This window comes from Chinchilla lanigera, unplaced genomic scaffold, assembly GCF_000276665.1.
Source record: "Chinchilla lanigera isolate Chin_1 unplaced genomic scaffold, ChiLan1.0 scaffold00017, whole genome shotgun sequence".
Taxonomy (NCBI): Eukaryota; Metazoa; Chordata; class Mammalia; order Rodentia; family Chinchillidae; genus Chinchilla; species Chinchilla lanigera.
In genome coordinates this window covers 18,307,904-18,324,577 of record NW_004955418.1, presented here as the reverse complement: position 1 = coordinate 18,324,577, position 16,674 = coordinate 18,307,904, and the positions used below count along the sequence as shown (strand labels likewise).

Sequence of the window (16,674 nt, the reverse complement as noted above, 5' to 3'; positions counted from 1 at the left end):
AAAAAAAAGATAAAAGGTTTAGGTACAAAGAAAAAAAAAGCAAAAGTAATAAAAAATACTGATCTGGATTTTTAAAAGCATGCTTTAGATATTCACTATAAAGGAAGTTACCTCATACTCATTTTTAAAAACTAAAGACAATAAAGCACAAAAATTAAATGTAGAAGCATACCACAGTCTTAAGAAATCAACTGTTTCTTTTCAAGGAATCATGAGTTGCCATGATTGAAAAAGGCAGGGAAATTCATTGCCATTTATAAAACCAAAATGCCTTACAATTCTAATACTGCTGACAATCCCACCCTCCTGTGGGTCTGTCTCTGGGCAGCCTGTTCATGCAACGAGATTTGCTCGGTTTCTCAATATTCTTTCACTTCAAGAACCATACACAACCAAGTATTCTAGAATAAGCAAGGCGTAGATGGCCTATAGCAGAGATATATTAAATAAAGTAATTCACCAAGAACTCACTAGCAGAAAACATCCAATTTTCTCTACTAAGTTTTGTTTTCAAACATTTATTGGATTGTTCATATATTGTACATATAATGTTTTTCCTAAAGTACATGAATGAGATCTGTTCTAACCTATTCACAAATTAACATGTCAAAGAGAAAATTCATTTGGAAGTTATAACCTCAAAAAAATTAATGAATATAATATTTTACATTATTTCAGTATAAGGTTTAATTTACTGAATGAATATTTAGTTAATTCAATTTATTAATTGAAAAAGTAGTTACTGCAATTCTATGGAAAACACTATTAGAGTTAGGAACCAAACCAACAGTAATGTCTTTGTGTTCTTTATATATTCATGAAAACCAAAACAAACATACAGCATTAACCTAAGGAATTCAACTTGCAGCATTTTAAGGAATCCAAAGTCTATTGACAGAAACATTCATTAGGAGGTAGGTTGAGGCTTCTTATCATTTCAGAGCCAACAGAATAGAGAATATACTACACTTTGATTTTTGTAATTATCTGGGTATCCAAGTCTTTCCAATTTTAATTATAAAAATATTCAAAAACTAAACATAGACACATACAATTCAATAATTATGTTGTCTTACAGTAATTTTTTTACATAAGATGCCACTATACTTTTTTTCTGATGATTTCTACTCATGGTAAAAGAAATGCATACTTTGTGAAATTTGGCTGTTCAATGCAGAAATTAAGAATGAGACAGTAAAACAACATTAGATGAACAATAAGATCTAACAATGTTAGGTAGGAAACGTAATTTCATTATTTCAGAATGGAAAACCTTGAACACAATCTTAAGATACTAATTTTTAAAAAGTTTGAATTCAAATAATACAAAATTTAGTAAACATTATAGTTTACCATACTGTATGTTTGTTTTATGAATACAGCAATTTATTTTGGGAGCTCTATGGAATATTTGAAAGATAGGACAAAAACCGTTGAGTTATTTTTACTTTTCCTTTAATGAGAAGAGAGTGGATCTCCTTTCCTTTTCAACTTCACTGAAGATAACAGAGTAGTTTAAACTAGCACATCTCCTTTACTTTACTAAATTAGGTAGTCAAAGGCTTACAAAAGCAATCATGATAGTTTGTTAGAAGTATTTTCAATATTGATGAATATTTGATGGTTTGACATTTCATATACTTAAAAAACAGAATGACCTTAGAAATCAAAATACTCATTTCAAGATACTGCCTAAGTCTTTGTATGTTCAATATCACTTTGCTTTTCCTAAGAACTGCGAAATAACATATAAAATCATCATGTAAATTAATCATGTGAAGACCAGCTATTACTTAGCATACACTTTTTGAAGGGACATGAAAAAAAACTTTACAACACATAATAACACTGTAAAATGCCAGAAGAAGGAAATTGCACTTACGTGCACAGCTCTCTTAATGAAAGGAATCTGTGTGCCACTGTCCAGATCTTCATTTATGATAAGCCTTCTAGCCCACTGACCTGCCCTCACAACACCACTGCCGTGGATGAGGACCATCAGTTTCTGTGGGTTTGTTAAGGCGTCCTCACTCATAAAGATAAAACTCTTTGGTTCACTTTCAATGGCGTCTACCTGTAATTAAAAAAAAAAAATAGATAATAAATAAATGTTTGCTGATGAGGCATACAAAAAATGAGAGGACAAATGATTACAAATTATTTAATGTTCACTACAGAATTATAGGAGTAAAAAAAACTTTAAAATACAATTAAAATTTTCATTAGAGATTAGCAATTGCATATTAGGTGGATGAGCAAAACATGACAGTACTTTGGATATAAAAATGTATTTCAAAGAATACCGGGAATACACCTCCCTACATTATTACTGTGTAGTTAGTATTATATTAATCATCCTACATTAAGAATAAGTAATTTTTTTTAGCACTTCCTGTGATTCAGATACTCTGCTAACTTTTAAAAACATTCTCTTTTAATAACAATCCTATTAAGGTGATACTATTATAAGGCTCATTAGTGGATGAAATTGAATCTTAGATAATTTAAACGAGTTGCAGTTGCCCAAGGTCACATAGCTATTAAGCCTATAATTCTTTAGTTGATGTTTGTTATACCTGTAATAGGAAACAGAAAAGCCCCGTTTGAAGATACATCTACTGGAAAACTATATTTTAGTCGCAAACACTAAAGATTTTTAAAAGAGGAAACGGAAACTTAAAAAATTCAGATACTTTTCTCTGTATATGGACTTTCAAGTTTCACTGACATTGTAAGTGCAGAACTGTACAATTATTTTATGAAGCAACATTATTCATGTATTCCGGTAACCTTGCTTTAAGTACTAGTTAGTTAAAACCTTGCTTTAAGTACTAGTGAGAGAAAAACTGAATGTTTATCCATTTTGATTTTGCTTAATATTTAGGTATCTAGCTAGAGGATGCATGATTTAAATTTGAAAGAGATACAAGAACATAAAGAAGGAGTTATCACTTCCCAAGCTTCTATCACATGTGTCGCAGCTCACAGTGAACTGTATCCCACATGAATGGGGGCCAGTAACCTGAAATGGAAGTCTGCAGCCAGGTCCCAGCCAGAGCTGAAGAGTACAGACAGCTGGTAACACACACCCCTACTAGGGATGAATCCTCATGCTGTGCAATGTAATAGCTCCTCACGTTGTCAACAACAGGTATTCATGAAGAAATCAAAATAAGAAATACGCAAAAGCTCAAGATACCAAAATATTCCTGGGATTCCAAACATTCCCAGCCAGTAAGCATGGGAATACAAAAATAAAATAAAATTTCTGTACTTCTAACACAATGAGATTGGTCCATATACTAGATGCTTAGCTATAAATGAAGCATAAATAGCATTTTATTCAGCAAGAACAGAAAGGCCATTGGGCTTAAGGGGAGGAAAAAACCCCTTCTCAGTAAAGACTTCCTCATCTATCCATTTAAAATTGCAAATACTTCCCTAAAAATTTCCTGGTCACTTTTCCTGATTTATTTTATGCCACACCACATACTACAATCTGACACACTGTGTACTTCATGCATCTGTTTGTACATGGCTTCCTCAGCATCTGCTCTCCCTATTAGAATGGTAGTCCAAGAAGTCACAGAGTTCTCCATTTTGCATTCAGTTACATTCCAAGTGTCTAGACTGGAAGCTGGTGCGTTACAGGTACTAATTAAGTGAAGGAAAGAACACGTACATTTAGAATACAAACACTTATCAAGCATCACCAGTGACTTCCTTTGGGTAAAAGGAATTGAACTAAATAATGCATCTGCTTTAAATAGCTATAACATTTGCCTGGTTCAGAAGCATATACTGAAAATTAGACTAATGCATAATGATAAAGCATTTTAAAAGAGCTTCATAATGTTAAGAATTAAAATGATGTAACTACAACTTTATTATTAGTAACTAAAAATGTAGGAAGAGAAATATGAAGTGAAACACAATCACATTAGCTTCACTTGCATGCTGTGTCCACAGTAAACAAATTAGGATGTTAAAAGCAAATGAAACTGAAGCCACACAGGAAGAGAAGTAGAAGAGAGACAGAGAAAACCAAACCTGAGAAGAAAAGTCCCCTTTTACCTAGGACATTATATGAAAACAGAGGGATCGCTCAGGTAAGGTGGCTTAAAAGAAACAAAAACACAGTGATAAGATCAGAAGAAAAAATTAAAAGGCATACATATCTCTGTACAACTAAAAAACAGGTCACAACTTCCACAAATAAAAGTGACTCATAGTGAGGCCTTAATGGATCCCTGCACGGCAATGGAAATGGCTATCTATTTATCTTCACAAGAAAGACGGTAGCTATAGGCTTTAAGGAGGTGCTGATCGTTGCCTCTTGTTTTCTACGTGACTAAGTCTCCTGTTAACTGACAGGGAATTCAGTAAAACTTTTAAGCAATGGAATTTTGCCACTTTGAACTCCAAACAATATTTTAAAACTGAAACAGTCTAATTTTCAGAAGATAAAAAAGTGTTTATTTTAAGGCTGCTCAAGAATTTTTAAGGGGCAAATTCAAAGACCCAATCTAAAAATGAGCAGCTGAGATGAATACACACTTCTCAGACAAGGAGATACAAATGGCAAATAAATACATGAGCAAATGTTCAGCATCTTTAGTCATTCGAGAAATGCATATTAAAACAACATTGAGATTTCATCTCACCCCAGTCAGAATGGCTAGCATTAAGAAATCTATCAATAACAAATGCTGGCGAGGCTGTAGAGACATAGGAAATCTTCTCCACTGCTGGTGGGAAAGCAGACTGGTGAAAACACTGTGGAAATCAGTTTGGAGATTCCTCAGCAAACTAGGTCTGGAAGTCCCATTCAACCCAGCTATCCCCCTGCTGGGTATTTTCCCAGAAGATCTAAAAACATCATATCACAGCGATATATGTGCGCCCATGTTTACAGCAGCACAATTTGTAATTCCTAAATTGTGAAAGCAGCCCAAATGCCCATCCACTGAGGAATGGATAAAAAAATTGTGGTACTTTTATATAATGGAATATTACTCAGCTATAAAGAAAGATAAACTCGAGGCTTTTACAGACAAATGGTCACAACTAGAGACCATACTTATAAGTGAAATAAACCAGACCTCCCTGTGTAAGCAGCATATTGTCTCACTAGTGTAAGAACCTGAAAGAGTGAATAAAAATTAGGAGGTATGATAGACATTGTGAAATGAAAGGAAAATGCTCAAAAGTAAAGAGCAACTGGGATGAGGGAAAAGAGAAAAGAAAGAAGGGTAAATTATGTATATATGTACACACAGGATATCTAACATAGTTGTACTACTGACTTCTGTTGCTTTATTGAAAGGAACAATTAATGATTACTTATTTGATTAACCTCGTATGTCTGTATTTGTTTTCCTGAGAAACCACTTAGAAGATATCAATATGTAATACAACAACCACTGTTAATTTCCTACCACTTTGTCTGTAATTCAGTATTGCTTATATTGTTCTTATGCTATTTTGTAAATGGATGTCTGTTTGTTAATATGTTTTCCTTTTTAAAATAAATTTTAAAAAGAGATAAAAAAATAATTTTTAAGGGGTACATTAAGGTAGCCATGAGTAAATAAAGTTTTACCTGAATATCCAGAAAAGTTGACTGGAAAATATGAGAACACCAGAATAGACAAGGAAAAACAACAATGAAGATGAATAATATAATAATATTAATGATTACGTGATAAAAGCAACACAGTACTTGAGCTAGTCATTGAGTAATATTCACCTCAATTTAACAGAAGACTCTGACTATACATTGCAACTATAATTCCTCTATATAGTCAGTGCTGTTTACATATTAAAATATCTACATAAATAATTTTTCTTCATTAGCCTAATAAAATTTGGAAATGGCTATTCATCTTTTTTTTTTTTTTTTTTTTTTTTTTTTTTTTTTTTTTTTTTTTTTGGTTTTTCTCCGGTACCGGGAACCGAACTCACAACCTTGCGCTTGCCAGGCAGGCGCTTTTGCCGCTGAGCTAAATCCCCAGCCCCCAAGGCTATTTATCTTTAAACAGCGCTAAGTGATTAAGCTAAGATATCGCTTTATTAACAAATCAACCTCAAATATTACTAGGTCACTGAGACTGCATAAGACAATATTTAGCAATGAACAATTCATTCTGTTATACTCTGGAACCTCACAAATTATGATGTTTCATTTAAACATGGTATATGTATAAACAAAAAAAACTACTGAATTTATTATGATAATTCATGTACTCAATATCTATACAGGTATGAGATACTATACTAGAGAATATTTTACCCTATTTATTTCAGTATAAAGTGAACATAAGACATGGTCATGATCTTTACTGTCAAATCACTGGCTTCCACAAAGTGCTATTGTTTTTAAAAACTGGGGCGATCTTTTCTAAGTAATTTAGCTATACAACTAAATTTTAGTTCACTGTCAAGGAAAAAAGAGGTGGTGGTACTCTTAGCAAAAAGAATGTCTCTTTTAAAAACCACACTTGTAGGTCTTGGATTTAGGAAGATTTGGGAGAAATATAATAGTTACTGAGGAAAACTTTCAGAATTATGTAAAATATGTGATCATTTAAAAGAGAGATTAACTTGGTTTTTTTAAGCTTATAAAATAAGGGAATCATTATTACCAAAAGTGGACATGCTGTTCTTTATAGGTCTCACCGAATATGAGTATCCCTGTACACTGATTAGCATCAGAATCTAAATTTAAAATGAGAGGATAATAAAGGAATTACAAAATAAGTCCTCAACCTAATGTCAGGTTTTCAATGAAGGTAATACAATTTAATCATATAACAAGCCAACTGTCTTGTGATTTGTACTGGAAATCTAGGGATTGAAGTAAGTTTGAGGGTTCAGGGGAAGTAGAAATATCCTAAAGGACTTAATGTTGAGTATGTTGTATCTTTATCATTCTCGAGAAATTCTAAAAGAAATAACAAGAAAGGAAGACTGCACAAAGTGACAGAATTGTACCTTGACTTTGCAAAAGACCAAAGTGAGCACATACTTTTTATAAAAACACTAGATCTAATGTCAAAAATAAAACAAAAAGTTGCATTCCAAAAGACTGGCATACTCCTTCCCCAAAATTCCTGAAGCCTAGGCTTTCATGGATTTCTAAAGGAAAGAAAGAGTCCAAATAAACCTAAGGTTGGCCTATTACACAGAATAATGTTTTATTCACTAATATGGCACAAGCACTTGCAGTGAACAGAACCTCAAAGACCCTTAAATAAAGCTTTGCTGAATTGAAGGAATCACTAAATGAATAACAATGTGACGTAGCACTTGGGGTTACCTATAGAAAAATATAAAAATAGAAGTTGTTTAAAATTGAACTATGAAATCAACCATGTTAAGAAACCCTCAAACTCCCCAGTTTGTAAGAGGATGTTATTACTACGGAATTTTAAATTGTAAAATCCACACAAATGAAATTACCTACAAAGTTTTGTGTAAATCAAATAGATTACTTTCCTCAAACCTTCGAAGTTCTTCTATATCATAAACAGAGCTGCTAAGAACAGCAAAGATCATCTAATGTAGTATAAACATCATTTTACACATAAGATTAGTTATTTTTTTCATTTGAAAGCTTAATATTCATGCTTTAAACTGAGTTTTTTTTTGGGGGGGGGTGGAATTTGAGTCTGAGAACAAATCTTCAGTTTTTGACTCCAAACCTGCAAAATGTGCGAAATTTCAAAATTGTGTTCTGCTAAAAAGGTCCCGGGCAGTATTACAAACAGCAAGTACTAGAAATGAATTTGGGAATGTTTAGAGGAAACATACTGTGTATAGAAATAAAACACTTTTTAAAAATCAAATGTTTAAACAGTTAGTGAATGTCCAATGCAACCGAAAGTGCTCTGGTTGACTTCAAATAAGTAAATTATTCCACTGAAACAAAAAAGGACAAAGGAAAGGATAACCCTTTTAGTGTCAACATTTTCAAACCTAAACCTTTTATTTGAAATAAACATTTAAAAAAATTGGACTTACTGGAATAGTGATTTTTTTCAAATTACAGTCCTTTTCCAGGAGCTCATATACATACTTCGTGATGATCTAAGTAGGAAAGAAATAACATATTAAGATGCAAGGTCATACATTATCAAAACTGATGTAAAATTTGATAAAATATTGAAAGTTATTCCTCTAAGTGAATGTCTAATCATCTTGGAGAGTTCTGATATTACATTAAGAGATTCCTAATTATTTGTAATAGTTTACTTCCTGTTGCTATGTGAATAACTATAGACCTTGGAGGTAAAGACAGAACCCATTGGCCAGGTATTTAGGTCAGTGGTGCAGTGCCTGCCTGGTAAGCATGAGGTCCTGAGTTCGATTCCTGGTACCCCCCACAAAAAAGCTTAGGACCAATTATTGTAAAACTGAAAGAACATATAAGACTTTCTCCTTTGGATAGGACTACTGTAAAAAGCATCTTTTATTTCCTCTATGTTTTTAGAATCTGTTTCCCTTGTACTTCCCCACAGATCTTTTATCTTATATAATCCTATGGGAGTCTGAATCTCCATACTTCTTTTGTATTCACTGAATCGAGGAGGAAAATATTTCAGGTACTATAAACAAAAAAAAGAACATGGACACCGAAAAGCCAGGTACCAGGCAATACTCTATTTATGGGAGGGAGAAACATGGTCTTCTCAAAGATATGTATGTTCCCATTCCTGAAACCTATGACTATGTAATGGTACATGGTAAAGAGGCCTGCCTATACAATGAAGATTAGTGATCTTAAAATGGGAAAGTTACCCTGGACTATCAGGGTGGCCCAATCTAATTATGTAAGACCTTCAGAGTGGAAAACTATAGAGGCACAAAGTCTCAGAGAAATGCAAAGTAAAAAGGGCTACACTGGTTGCCCTGGGTTTTGAAGGCAGAAGAAAAGCAAAAACCGAGAAGTGTGGTGATCTTTAGAATGGCATAATCTTCAAACTAAAGTCAGTAGAAAAGGAGCCCTCAGCCCTACAACTGCAAGGGACTTCACTGTGCACAAGTCAGTAGTAAATGGAGTCTTCTTCCAGTCCTAAACCACCGGACTACACCTTCACATTCAACTACTGAATTTCCTACCAAGCTTCTAACATACGGAATTGTAAGATAACAAATTTGCTATAAATGCTAAAGCGATAGTAATTCTTACAGCAGCAACAGAAAAATAAAATACTGTTGCTATCAAGGAAGCCAAAGAGTAAGGGAAGGGATGTCTGAAATAAGAACAAATATTGAATGGGTAGTTGTCACAGTCATTGTGAGGAGTGCTTCTCTTCCCCCACATGTCTTCAGATATCCATGAAAGCTATCTCAGAGAAGTTTTAGCAGCAATATAATTAAAAGTCAAATTTTATGAAATAAAACAAGAAGATAATTTTTTAAAGAAAATTTAGATTTCAAATGCTTTGGTGATGCATTTCATAACCTAAAATAGATTTTTTTATCCAGCTTTTTAAAAAAGAGGCTCACAATTCTTCTATGTATATGTATTACATCATTTCACCTTAGAAACAGTATTTATATATGTTAGAACAGCTTTATCTTACTTAGAGTGATAATTTCAGAAGCTATGATCCTACATTAAAACTGGGTAATAATCTGCTATATAATAACCTGACAGTATTCTCGTATTCAGTTTCTTTCAATGAAGTAGTTAAAATTATGCTCATTGTACTTTCACTGAAAGGTAGTAGTACTATGAACTTGAAAGTAAACTAAAAATACATAAGTTTAGACACAAAAGTAGGTTTGAAGTCACGTAATGGCTTGTCACTTCGAGTGAAGTGGCTGAACTAGATGAAATTACCTAAAATGAGTGGCTTAACCTTTCTGAAAACTTCCTATGAAAATGTAAAATATTCTTATAGGTAAAGCAACAAAACCAATCAAGGTTAACTAAAAGTCCACTGAATTCTACCACTATCCAAAATATTTAAGAAATTTGATTTGAGAAAAAAACTATTTTGGCAGTTCAAACCTCTTATTAATTAAAATACCCAGTTAATTCTCAATTTTCATACCCACAAAAGAATAAAAAATAAAAAAAATTCAAGAACTGCTTATATTTGCCCTAGAAAGCAAATGTCTATTCTGTAATTTATAATATATGAAACCAAATAATATAACCATAAATCTAGTAATTTGCCTGGATTTTTCTCCTTCCTGTCTTCAGAAGAAAAACAACTATAGACTAAGCCATGCACCTCTTTGGCAGTTTTCTCCCCCTAGAATATTCGTCTCAGCTTTAGTCACCCACCCAGAGATAGATCACTTCGCAACTATTGCAGGCAACTTTCCTTGCCTCACTTCCACCCTTCGGAACAGGACAAAATGTCCCACCTCCTGTTCCTCTGGGTATGACTGAGTATCATTACCTAGCACATTAAATGGTATTATATATGGTTATTACCCAAGTAGTCCTAGAATGCCATTATTTGGGTGTCCTATCTGTATTTATCTTTCCATTCAGACGATTATATCAGGCACATTGAAGGTGCTTTAAAATGGGATATGAATTCTCCTAACTGTCCATCTTGTCTACATTTTTTGAGGGAGATAAGTGTTTCCCACTTCCAAAAGCCTTTTCTAATTGCTGAATCAAGGCTTAGGAATAAGCACCAAGGATTCATTCATTGCCTTCCAGATTGCACCGGATTGCAGTCTGCATTTAGAAAAAAATGAAAACTCAATTTCAGAAAGGAGATGAGAATAGTATTTCTGTCAGTGTGTCATCTTTGTTCAAATATTCACTGAAAGCTGTGTTCAAAGAGGAAAAATAAAAGGCTTAAGAGATGAAGCATGCTCTAAAATTGTACCTTCATTCTAATAAGAAACATAAGAACTCTTGGTTTCCAACCCAATGTATAAAGAGCCTGGAAGCAGTTACGCTTAGCCTCATAAAAAGAAAAAAGAAGAACAAACTGAAAGCCAATAACTCTTCTTAGATACTTCAGAGAGTTGAGGACACAGGACGAACTGCTTTCCTGAAAACTGCAAAGATAGGCAAGCAGGTACAGAGAGTTTTTAGGCAGCAAAAGCCTAGGAGCAGAAGCCTCAGCTGAAAGCTGCCCTGAACTAGAAGTATTTCAGCTGCAAAGGGTTAACTGCTAGAGGCCGAGTGTGGACTACTTTAAGAGTTAAAAACTAGGAGGGGACCCAGCCTTAAAGAGTGGTGGCAAAATTTTGTGTTATCTCTAGGAGCCCTACTAGGTTCTTTCTGTGAAGCCTGCTTCAGAAGAGGAGGGGAAACTAACAATTTAAAAATATACTCCTCATATTTCTATTATTATAAAAATAATACTCATATTTTCTTAATAAGGTCTTATCCCCAGGGAAATTACTGGAGCCTCATTGACCTGACAGGAAAAGAAATGCCTAATTTGAGCTCACTAGAAGAAAAACCCAAAGACAATAGGGGGATGCAAAAAAGGGCTCTAGAGGAAAAGTTAGCCTCAGACTATCCAGCTACAGGAAACACTGCCTACTTCCCAGTCAAATGAAGATAAGCCTTACACTAGACAGCTATCTGCCTCATTTCCACTTGCCGGTTGCATCGTGTCAAACTTTTAACAAAAAATTACCAGTCGGGCAAAAGGAAAAACAAACCAAACCTAACCAAAACTCTCCACAGTCTGAAGAGACAAAGCAAGCACCAGAATCAGATTCAGACAACAGAGAATTATCAGAGTGAGAATTTAAAATATGATTAATGTATTAACACCATTATTGGAAAAAGGAGGCAATGTAAAAGAACAGACAGAGTAAGGTAAGCAGAACCATAGAAATCTAATAATCAAAAGGAAATGTAAGATTAAAAAATAACACTAACAGAAATAAAGAAGGCCTTTGATGGGCTCATCAGTAGAGTGGTCATGGCCAAGGAAAGAATCACTGGGACTGAAGATTTGTCAACAGAAATTTCTAAAACTTAAACAAAAAGAGAAAAATGAAATACAAAAATAAAATCTGAGAGAATTATGGCACAATTACCAAAGGAAAAATTTTTGCATAATGTTTCTCATAATGAGAATACAAGAAGGAGACGTAAAAAAAGGAAATCGAGTTACTGAACTAATAATGCTTAGAAATTTTCCAAAATTAAGAACAACACAAAATAATAGATCCAGAAGTAGAGAGAACACCAACCAAGATAAATACACACACACACACACACACACACACGAAAACACACCACAAAAACACTACATCTAGCTATCTCATGTCCAAACAAGAGAAGACCAGAGAGGAAGAGAAGATGGGGAAAAGCCAGGAGGGGACATGAGGAGAAGGGAAACAAGAGGAACATGGGCAAGAACTGCGTCCAACTTGTCTTTCCAACCACGCAAGCAAAAAAAGAGGACTGAAATGCTCAGTGATAAAAAGAAAAACAACAAAACAAAAACTGCCTATCTAGAATTCCATACGCCCAAAAACCATCCTTCAAAAGTGAAGAAAGATGTTCTCAGACAAGAATTGAGGGGAACTTATGCCACTAGGCCTGCCTTCCAGGAAATGTTAAAAGAAAGAGTCATTTCAGAGAGAAATGATACAAATGATACAGGTCACAAGTTTGGATATACACTTTTTAAAAATGCAAAAGTGTTAGACAAAAAAAGGAAGATGAAATGACGTTTTAATTTTTTTCTTATTCTTCACTGATCATAGCTTACAGGTAAGAATGACAGCCATAGTGTGAGTATGAGGAGGGAGAAACTGGAAAAAACCCTAACTCTATGGAACTTGGCACTACCCATGGAGATCTGGTGCTATCTGAAGGATATTCTGGAAGCTCACATTGACTACAAGTGGTGATTTGCAAGGATTTCTTTGATTCCTAAGAAGCAACTATATAGATACAATTAAATGAATCTATACCAGAGGAAATAGTCATAGAATAAACTGTTAGCTCCCAATAGAAAAATGCCCTCTAAAGAATTAGATTCTAACTCAATTTGTTCTTAGCTCAGTTCCTAGTTCTTAGTTTCTCCATGTAGTGAGTAAAGGCAAGTTGTAAAAGGGGACTAAGAGTGATCAAAGAAATAGACCACGGAAATAAGAAAATGAAGTCTGATAAAAAGTGTTTCTCAGAGGAGCACTTCCAAATGAAAAGGGCTGTATTCAACTATTATAAATTTACTGGTGACATTTATTAGACATTTGCTGTGTCTTCATCACATTCCTCTTCACTTCAACATTACTTTTGGCCCTTAATACAATAAGAAGCTAACACTTAAGTCCCTTACTCCAGCGAAAGCACTGAAATTATGCTAGTAGATTATAATTTTAGGGAGGAGATAAGGGTGACACTATGAAGCCTGCTAGAAGGTCCTTTAGATACTTCTGAGACTGGATTTCAGAAATAAAATGGGATGTATGATAAAAGATATGACTAGATAGATGAGAAGAGAATGAATATAAGTATTTTAATTAAATAAATATTTAAGTTTATCACTTGATGATCAAGCTTCCTTTCTTTCTTACTCTAAAGAAAAGCCAGCATTAGCAACATGGTAAATTTGGCCTGACTGACTCACAGCAATAACAATTTTTATTTCACAACTTTATTAATGATGTAAGATAAGAAAAATGTATACTGAGCCCATTAGGAGAGTAAGAAGTTCAGCCCAGGACATAAAACACCAATGTTTACATATCATCAATCACATCCATCCCTAGAGAAGATACCTATGTGTTAAGAGAATCCCGACTTTGGGTAGAAGACAAGAGGAACTGAACCCAAAAGGAAAACGTCAAAGACAAATATATTCATGACGGTCTATGAACATATCAGACACCAGATTCACTAAACTAAATGAATTAACAAATTTACCATTTTACAAATTTTACAAATTTACTCTCAGTTCCCTGCTTAAAATAATTATGTACATAATCATTACATTAGATACTTCTAAAACAGCTGAAAACAGTTTAGTTTTATCTCAGCATCTTCTCTTAACATTATTCATTTGCTTAGAAAGCTCAGGTTTCACAAGCCTAGGAGAGTCAGTATAAGAAATCTGATTTATCACATATGTATCTCAAAAATAAAGGTTGATAACATGTGGTATCACTATGTTAGAAGTTTAATAATATTTTGGAGAAAAACTTATGCCTTTAACACAATCTTATTAAGATTGTGTTAGTTTCACTGTTAGTTCCACTCTGCTTATTGATAAAATAACATTTAAAAATCTGACACCTTTCAGCAACCAGTCTTACTCATTTATGAACAGGCAAAATGCAATTAGTAGGGAAGTCCAGCTTTGAACAATAACTTGCTTTAAAATATGTTTCACCCCAAAAATATATGATAGGAACACTGACACAGATAATTTCTATCTTCAGGGCTGAGCAACTTAACGTTCAAAAGAATCAGGTTTAGTATTACCCTCTTGGAAAACATCAACATTTTGCACTAAGGACTGAGCCCAAAGCTTTCACACAAAGCTGTGCCTCTATCCTTTTTTTAACTATAAAAAATAGTTATACACTTCCATTCTTCTAGAGCCATCCTTTTAGGTTTAGCAAGAATGCTTAGAATACTAAAGTCTAACATTAATGCCTCACTTCTCTTGAATAGTTCAAAGATGTGAGAGAAAGCCTTTACTCTTTTGAACTCATCTAACCTATTACCTGTATTTTTATGTACTGTATTTGCTTTATGTTGTTTTTATGACCTTTTTGGTGGCTATGACTGTTGTGTTTCCAATAGGAGAAGTTTGTTCACATTGCTCACTTGCTTACTGATTCCTTTGCTCAACATTCCTTTGCAGTTGCTTTCACCTTCTTTGATTAGTTCACGTTACTTCCTCTAGATCTTTAGGAAAATGTAAGCTGTCAGCCTTTGTCTGAAAATGTATCTGTGTGGACTAATTCTGAATGACAGTTTTATTTGTGCATAGAACTCTCTATCAAGGATTTACCTCTGTGTCTTCTAGCTTCCATGCATCATAATGCATCTGCTATCATTGTATCTGAGGTTGCATGTCATCAGCTTTACTCTCTGGTGTCCTTTTCTTTTTTCAAAATAACCTTCCCTATAACTTTGATGTGTTATAGTTTCATAATGCCTAGTGTACATTTAATCCTTCCAAAGATGCTGTATTTCCTCAATCTTTCCTCAACTCAAGGAAGTCAAGGCATTTCTCCAAATAACTCCTCACTCCCATGCTTTTCTAGGGCTTGTATTATATATACTCATGCTATATCTGAATTATAAACTGTTGTCCGTATTTTCTATTCCTTCTTATTCCTTCGAGCTATATGCTGTATAGTTTCCTTAGTTGCACCCTTCTGGTAATTCTCCCTTCAGCTGTGTCCAATTGTCTACTTCACTCTTCTATTTAATTTTCAACTTCATTAACTCTATTTTGATTTCTACCCATTTTATTTGGTATCATTTAAAATCTGTTTTTTATAATATCATAACCATTTTTTATGTTATTACCAGAATTTAGACCCTGAATGCCTCCCTAGAGCTGATGTGCTAACAGCTTGGTCCCCAGCTTACTGCATTACTGGGAAGTGGTAGAAGCTCCAGGTGGTGGGGCCTAGTGGAAAGATGGGTCTTTGGGTGTGCTCCTGAAAGGAAACCAGGACCCTTGCCCATTCTTCTCTCTGTGCTTCCCAGCCGCCAAAACGCAAACATGTTTCCACCATGATGCACTCTGCTAACATAGGCTCAAAGCAACAGGGCCTCAGTGACTGAATCCTCTGAAACCATAAGTCAGAATAAATCATTCTTCTTATCTCTGGAGTTTTGTTACAGATATGGGTAGCTAACAGGTTTTTTAAAAATGTTTTCACTAATTTTAAGTATTTATTTTAAGGTCTCTAAATAACAGTTCTGTTATTCAAAGTGTTCATGCATCTCTGCAATAATACCTGTTAAAGGAGAAGCTTAACGCATACTGCCTTTATGAAGCTTTCCCCCAAGAATATTTGGTCCTCTGATTTACTTTTGTCAACAGAGGTCTACTCAGCAAATAATTATTTGTTGAGTTTCACTCTTGTAATTATTGTATTTCCTTCAAGTTTCATTTCTTCTAAGTGATATCAGTTCCTTGAGATAAAGACTGTAGTTTATACTGGACTGTACTTCAGATAAAACACAAAGAATATGGTACTTAAGAAAGTTGTGTTGGTGAATGAGTAAATGGGATCCAAAGTGTACAACAGATGTGGTAAACTGAGAAGAAACTGTTCAAAAGACACAATAATGGGGGAAAGGGGAAAGGAATGAAGAGAAAAGGGAAAAAAATATATATATATACACACAAGATAGTTAAGATACTTATACAGCTTCTCATAGTTCATTGGAAAAGATTTGTGCTAATACTGGCTGGACATTATTTCATTCCTATATCTTGTACTCTGAGTAACTACTACAAGGATAACAATGCACAATGTATTAATTAGTATTACTCTATTAGAGTGATTTGAAACTGTTTTATTTCTATTTTTCTTGTTCTCTTTCATATAAAAAAAGAAAGTTTTGTTGGTTTTTATACTCCTTATAATCATTCACTATAGAATTAACAGAAAGAAGCCCTAAAAGATCCTGTGGTCCAAATGATTATTTACTCTTGCCTTTCTTTCTGAAAACTTTTCAGTCTTGAAAATAAGAGGCTAAAA

General features: G+C 33.9%; 1 protein-coding gene across 11 annotated transcripts in view; it reads right to left on the bottom strand.

Annotated features, from left to right (window-relative positions):
• Fam172a (family with sequence similarity 172, member A) overlaps positions 1-16,674 on the bottom strand; it is a 410,259-nt gene that overhangs the window by 299,505 nt on the left and 94,080 nt on the right. For all 11 annotated transcript variants that reach the window (XM_013512947.1, XM_005382264.2, XM_013512945.1 and 8 more), the window contains 2 exons: positions 8,023-8,088; positions 1,883-2,074 (listed from right to left, as the gene is read on the bottom strand). In XM_013512947.1, coding sequence (XP_013368401.1) covers positions 1,883-2,074; positions 8,023-8,088 — 258 coding nt within the window. The remainder of the gene's footprint in view (positions 1-1,882; positions 2,075-8,022; positions 8,089-16,674) is intronic.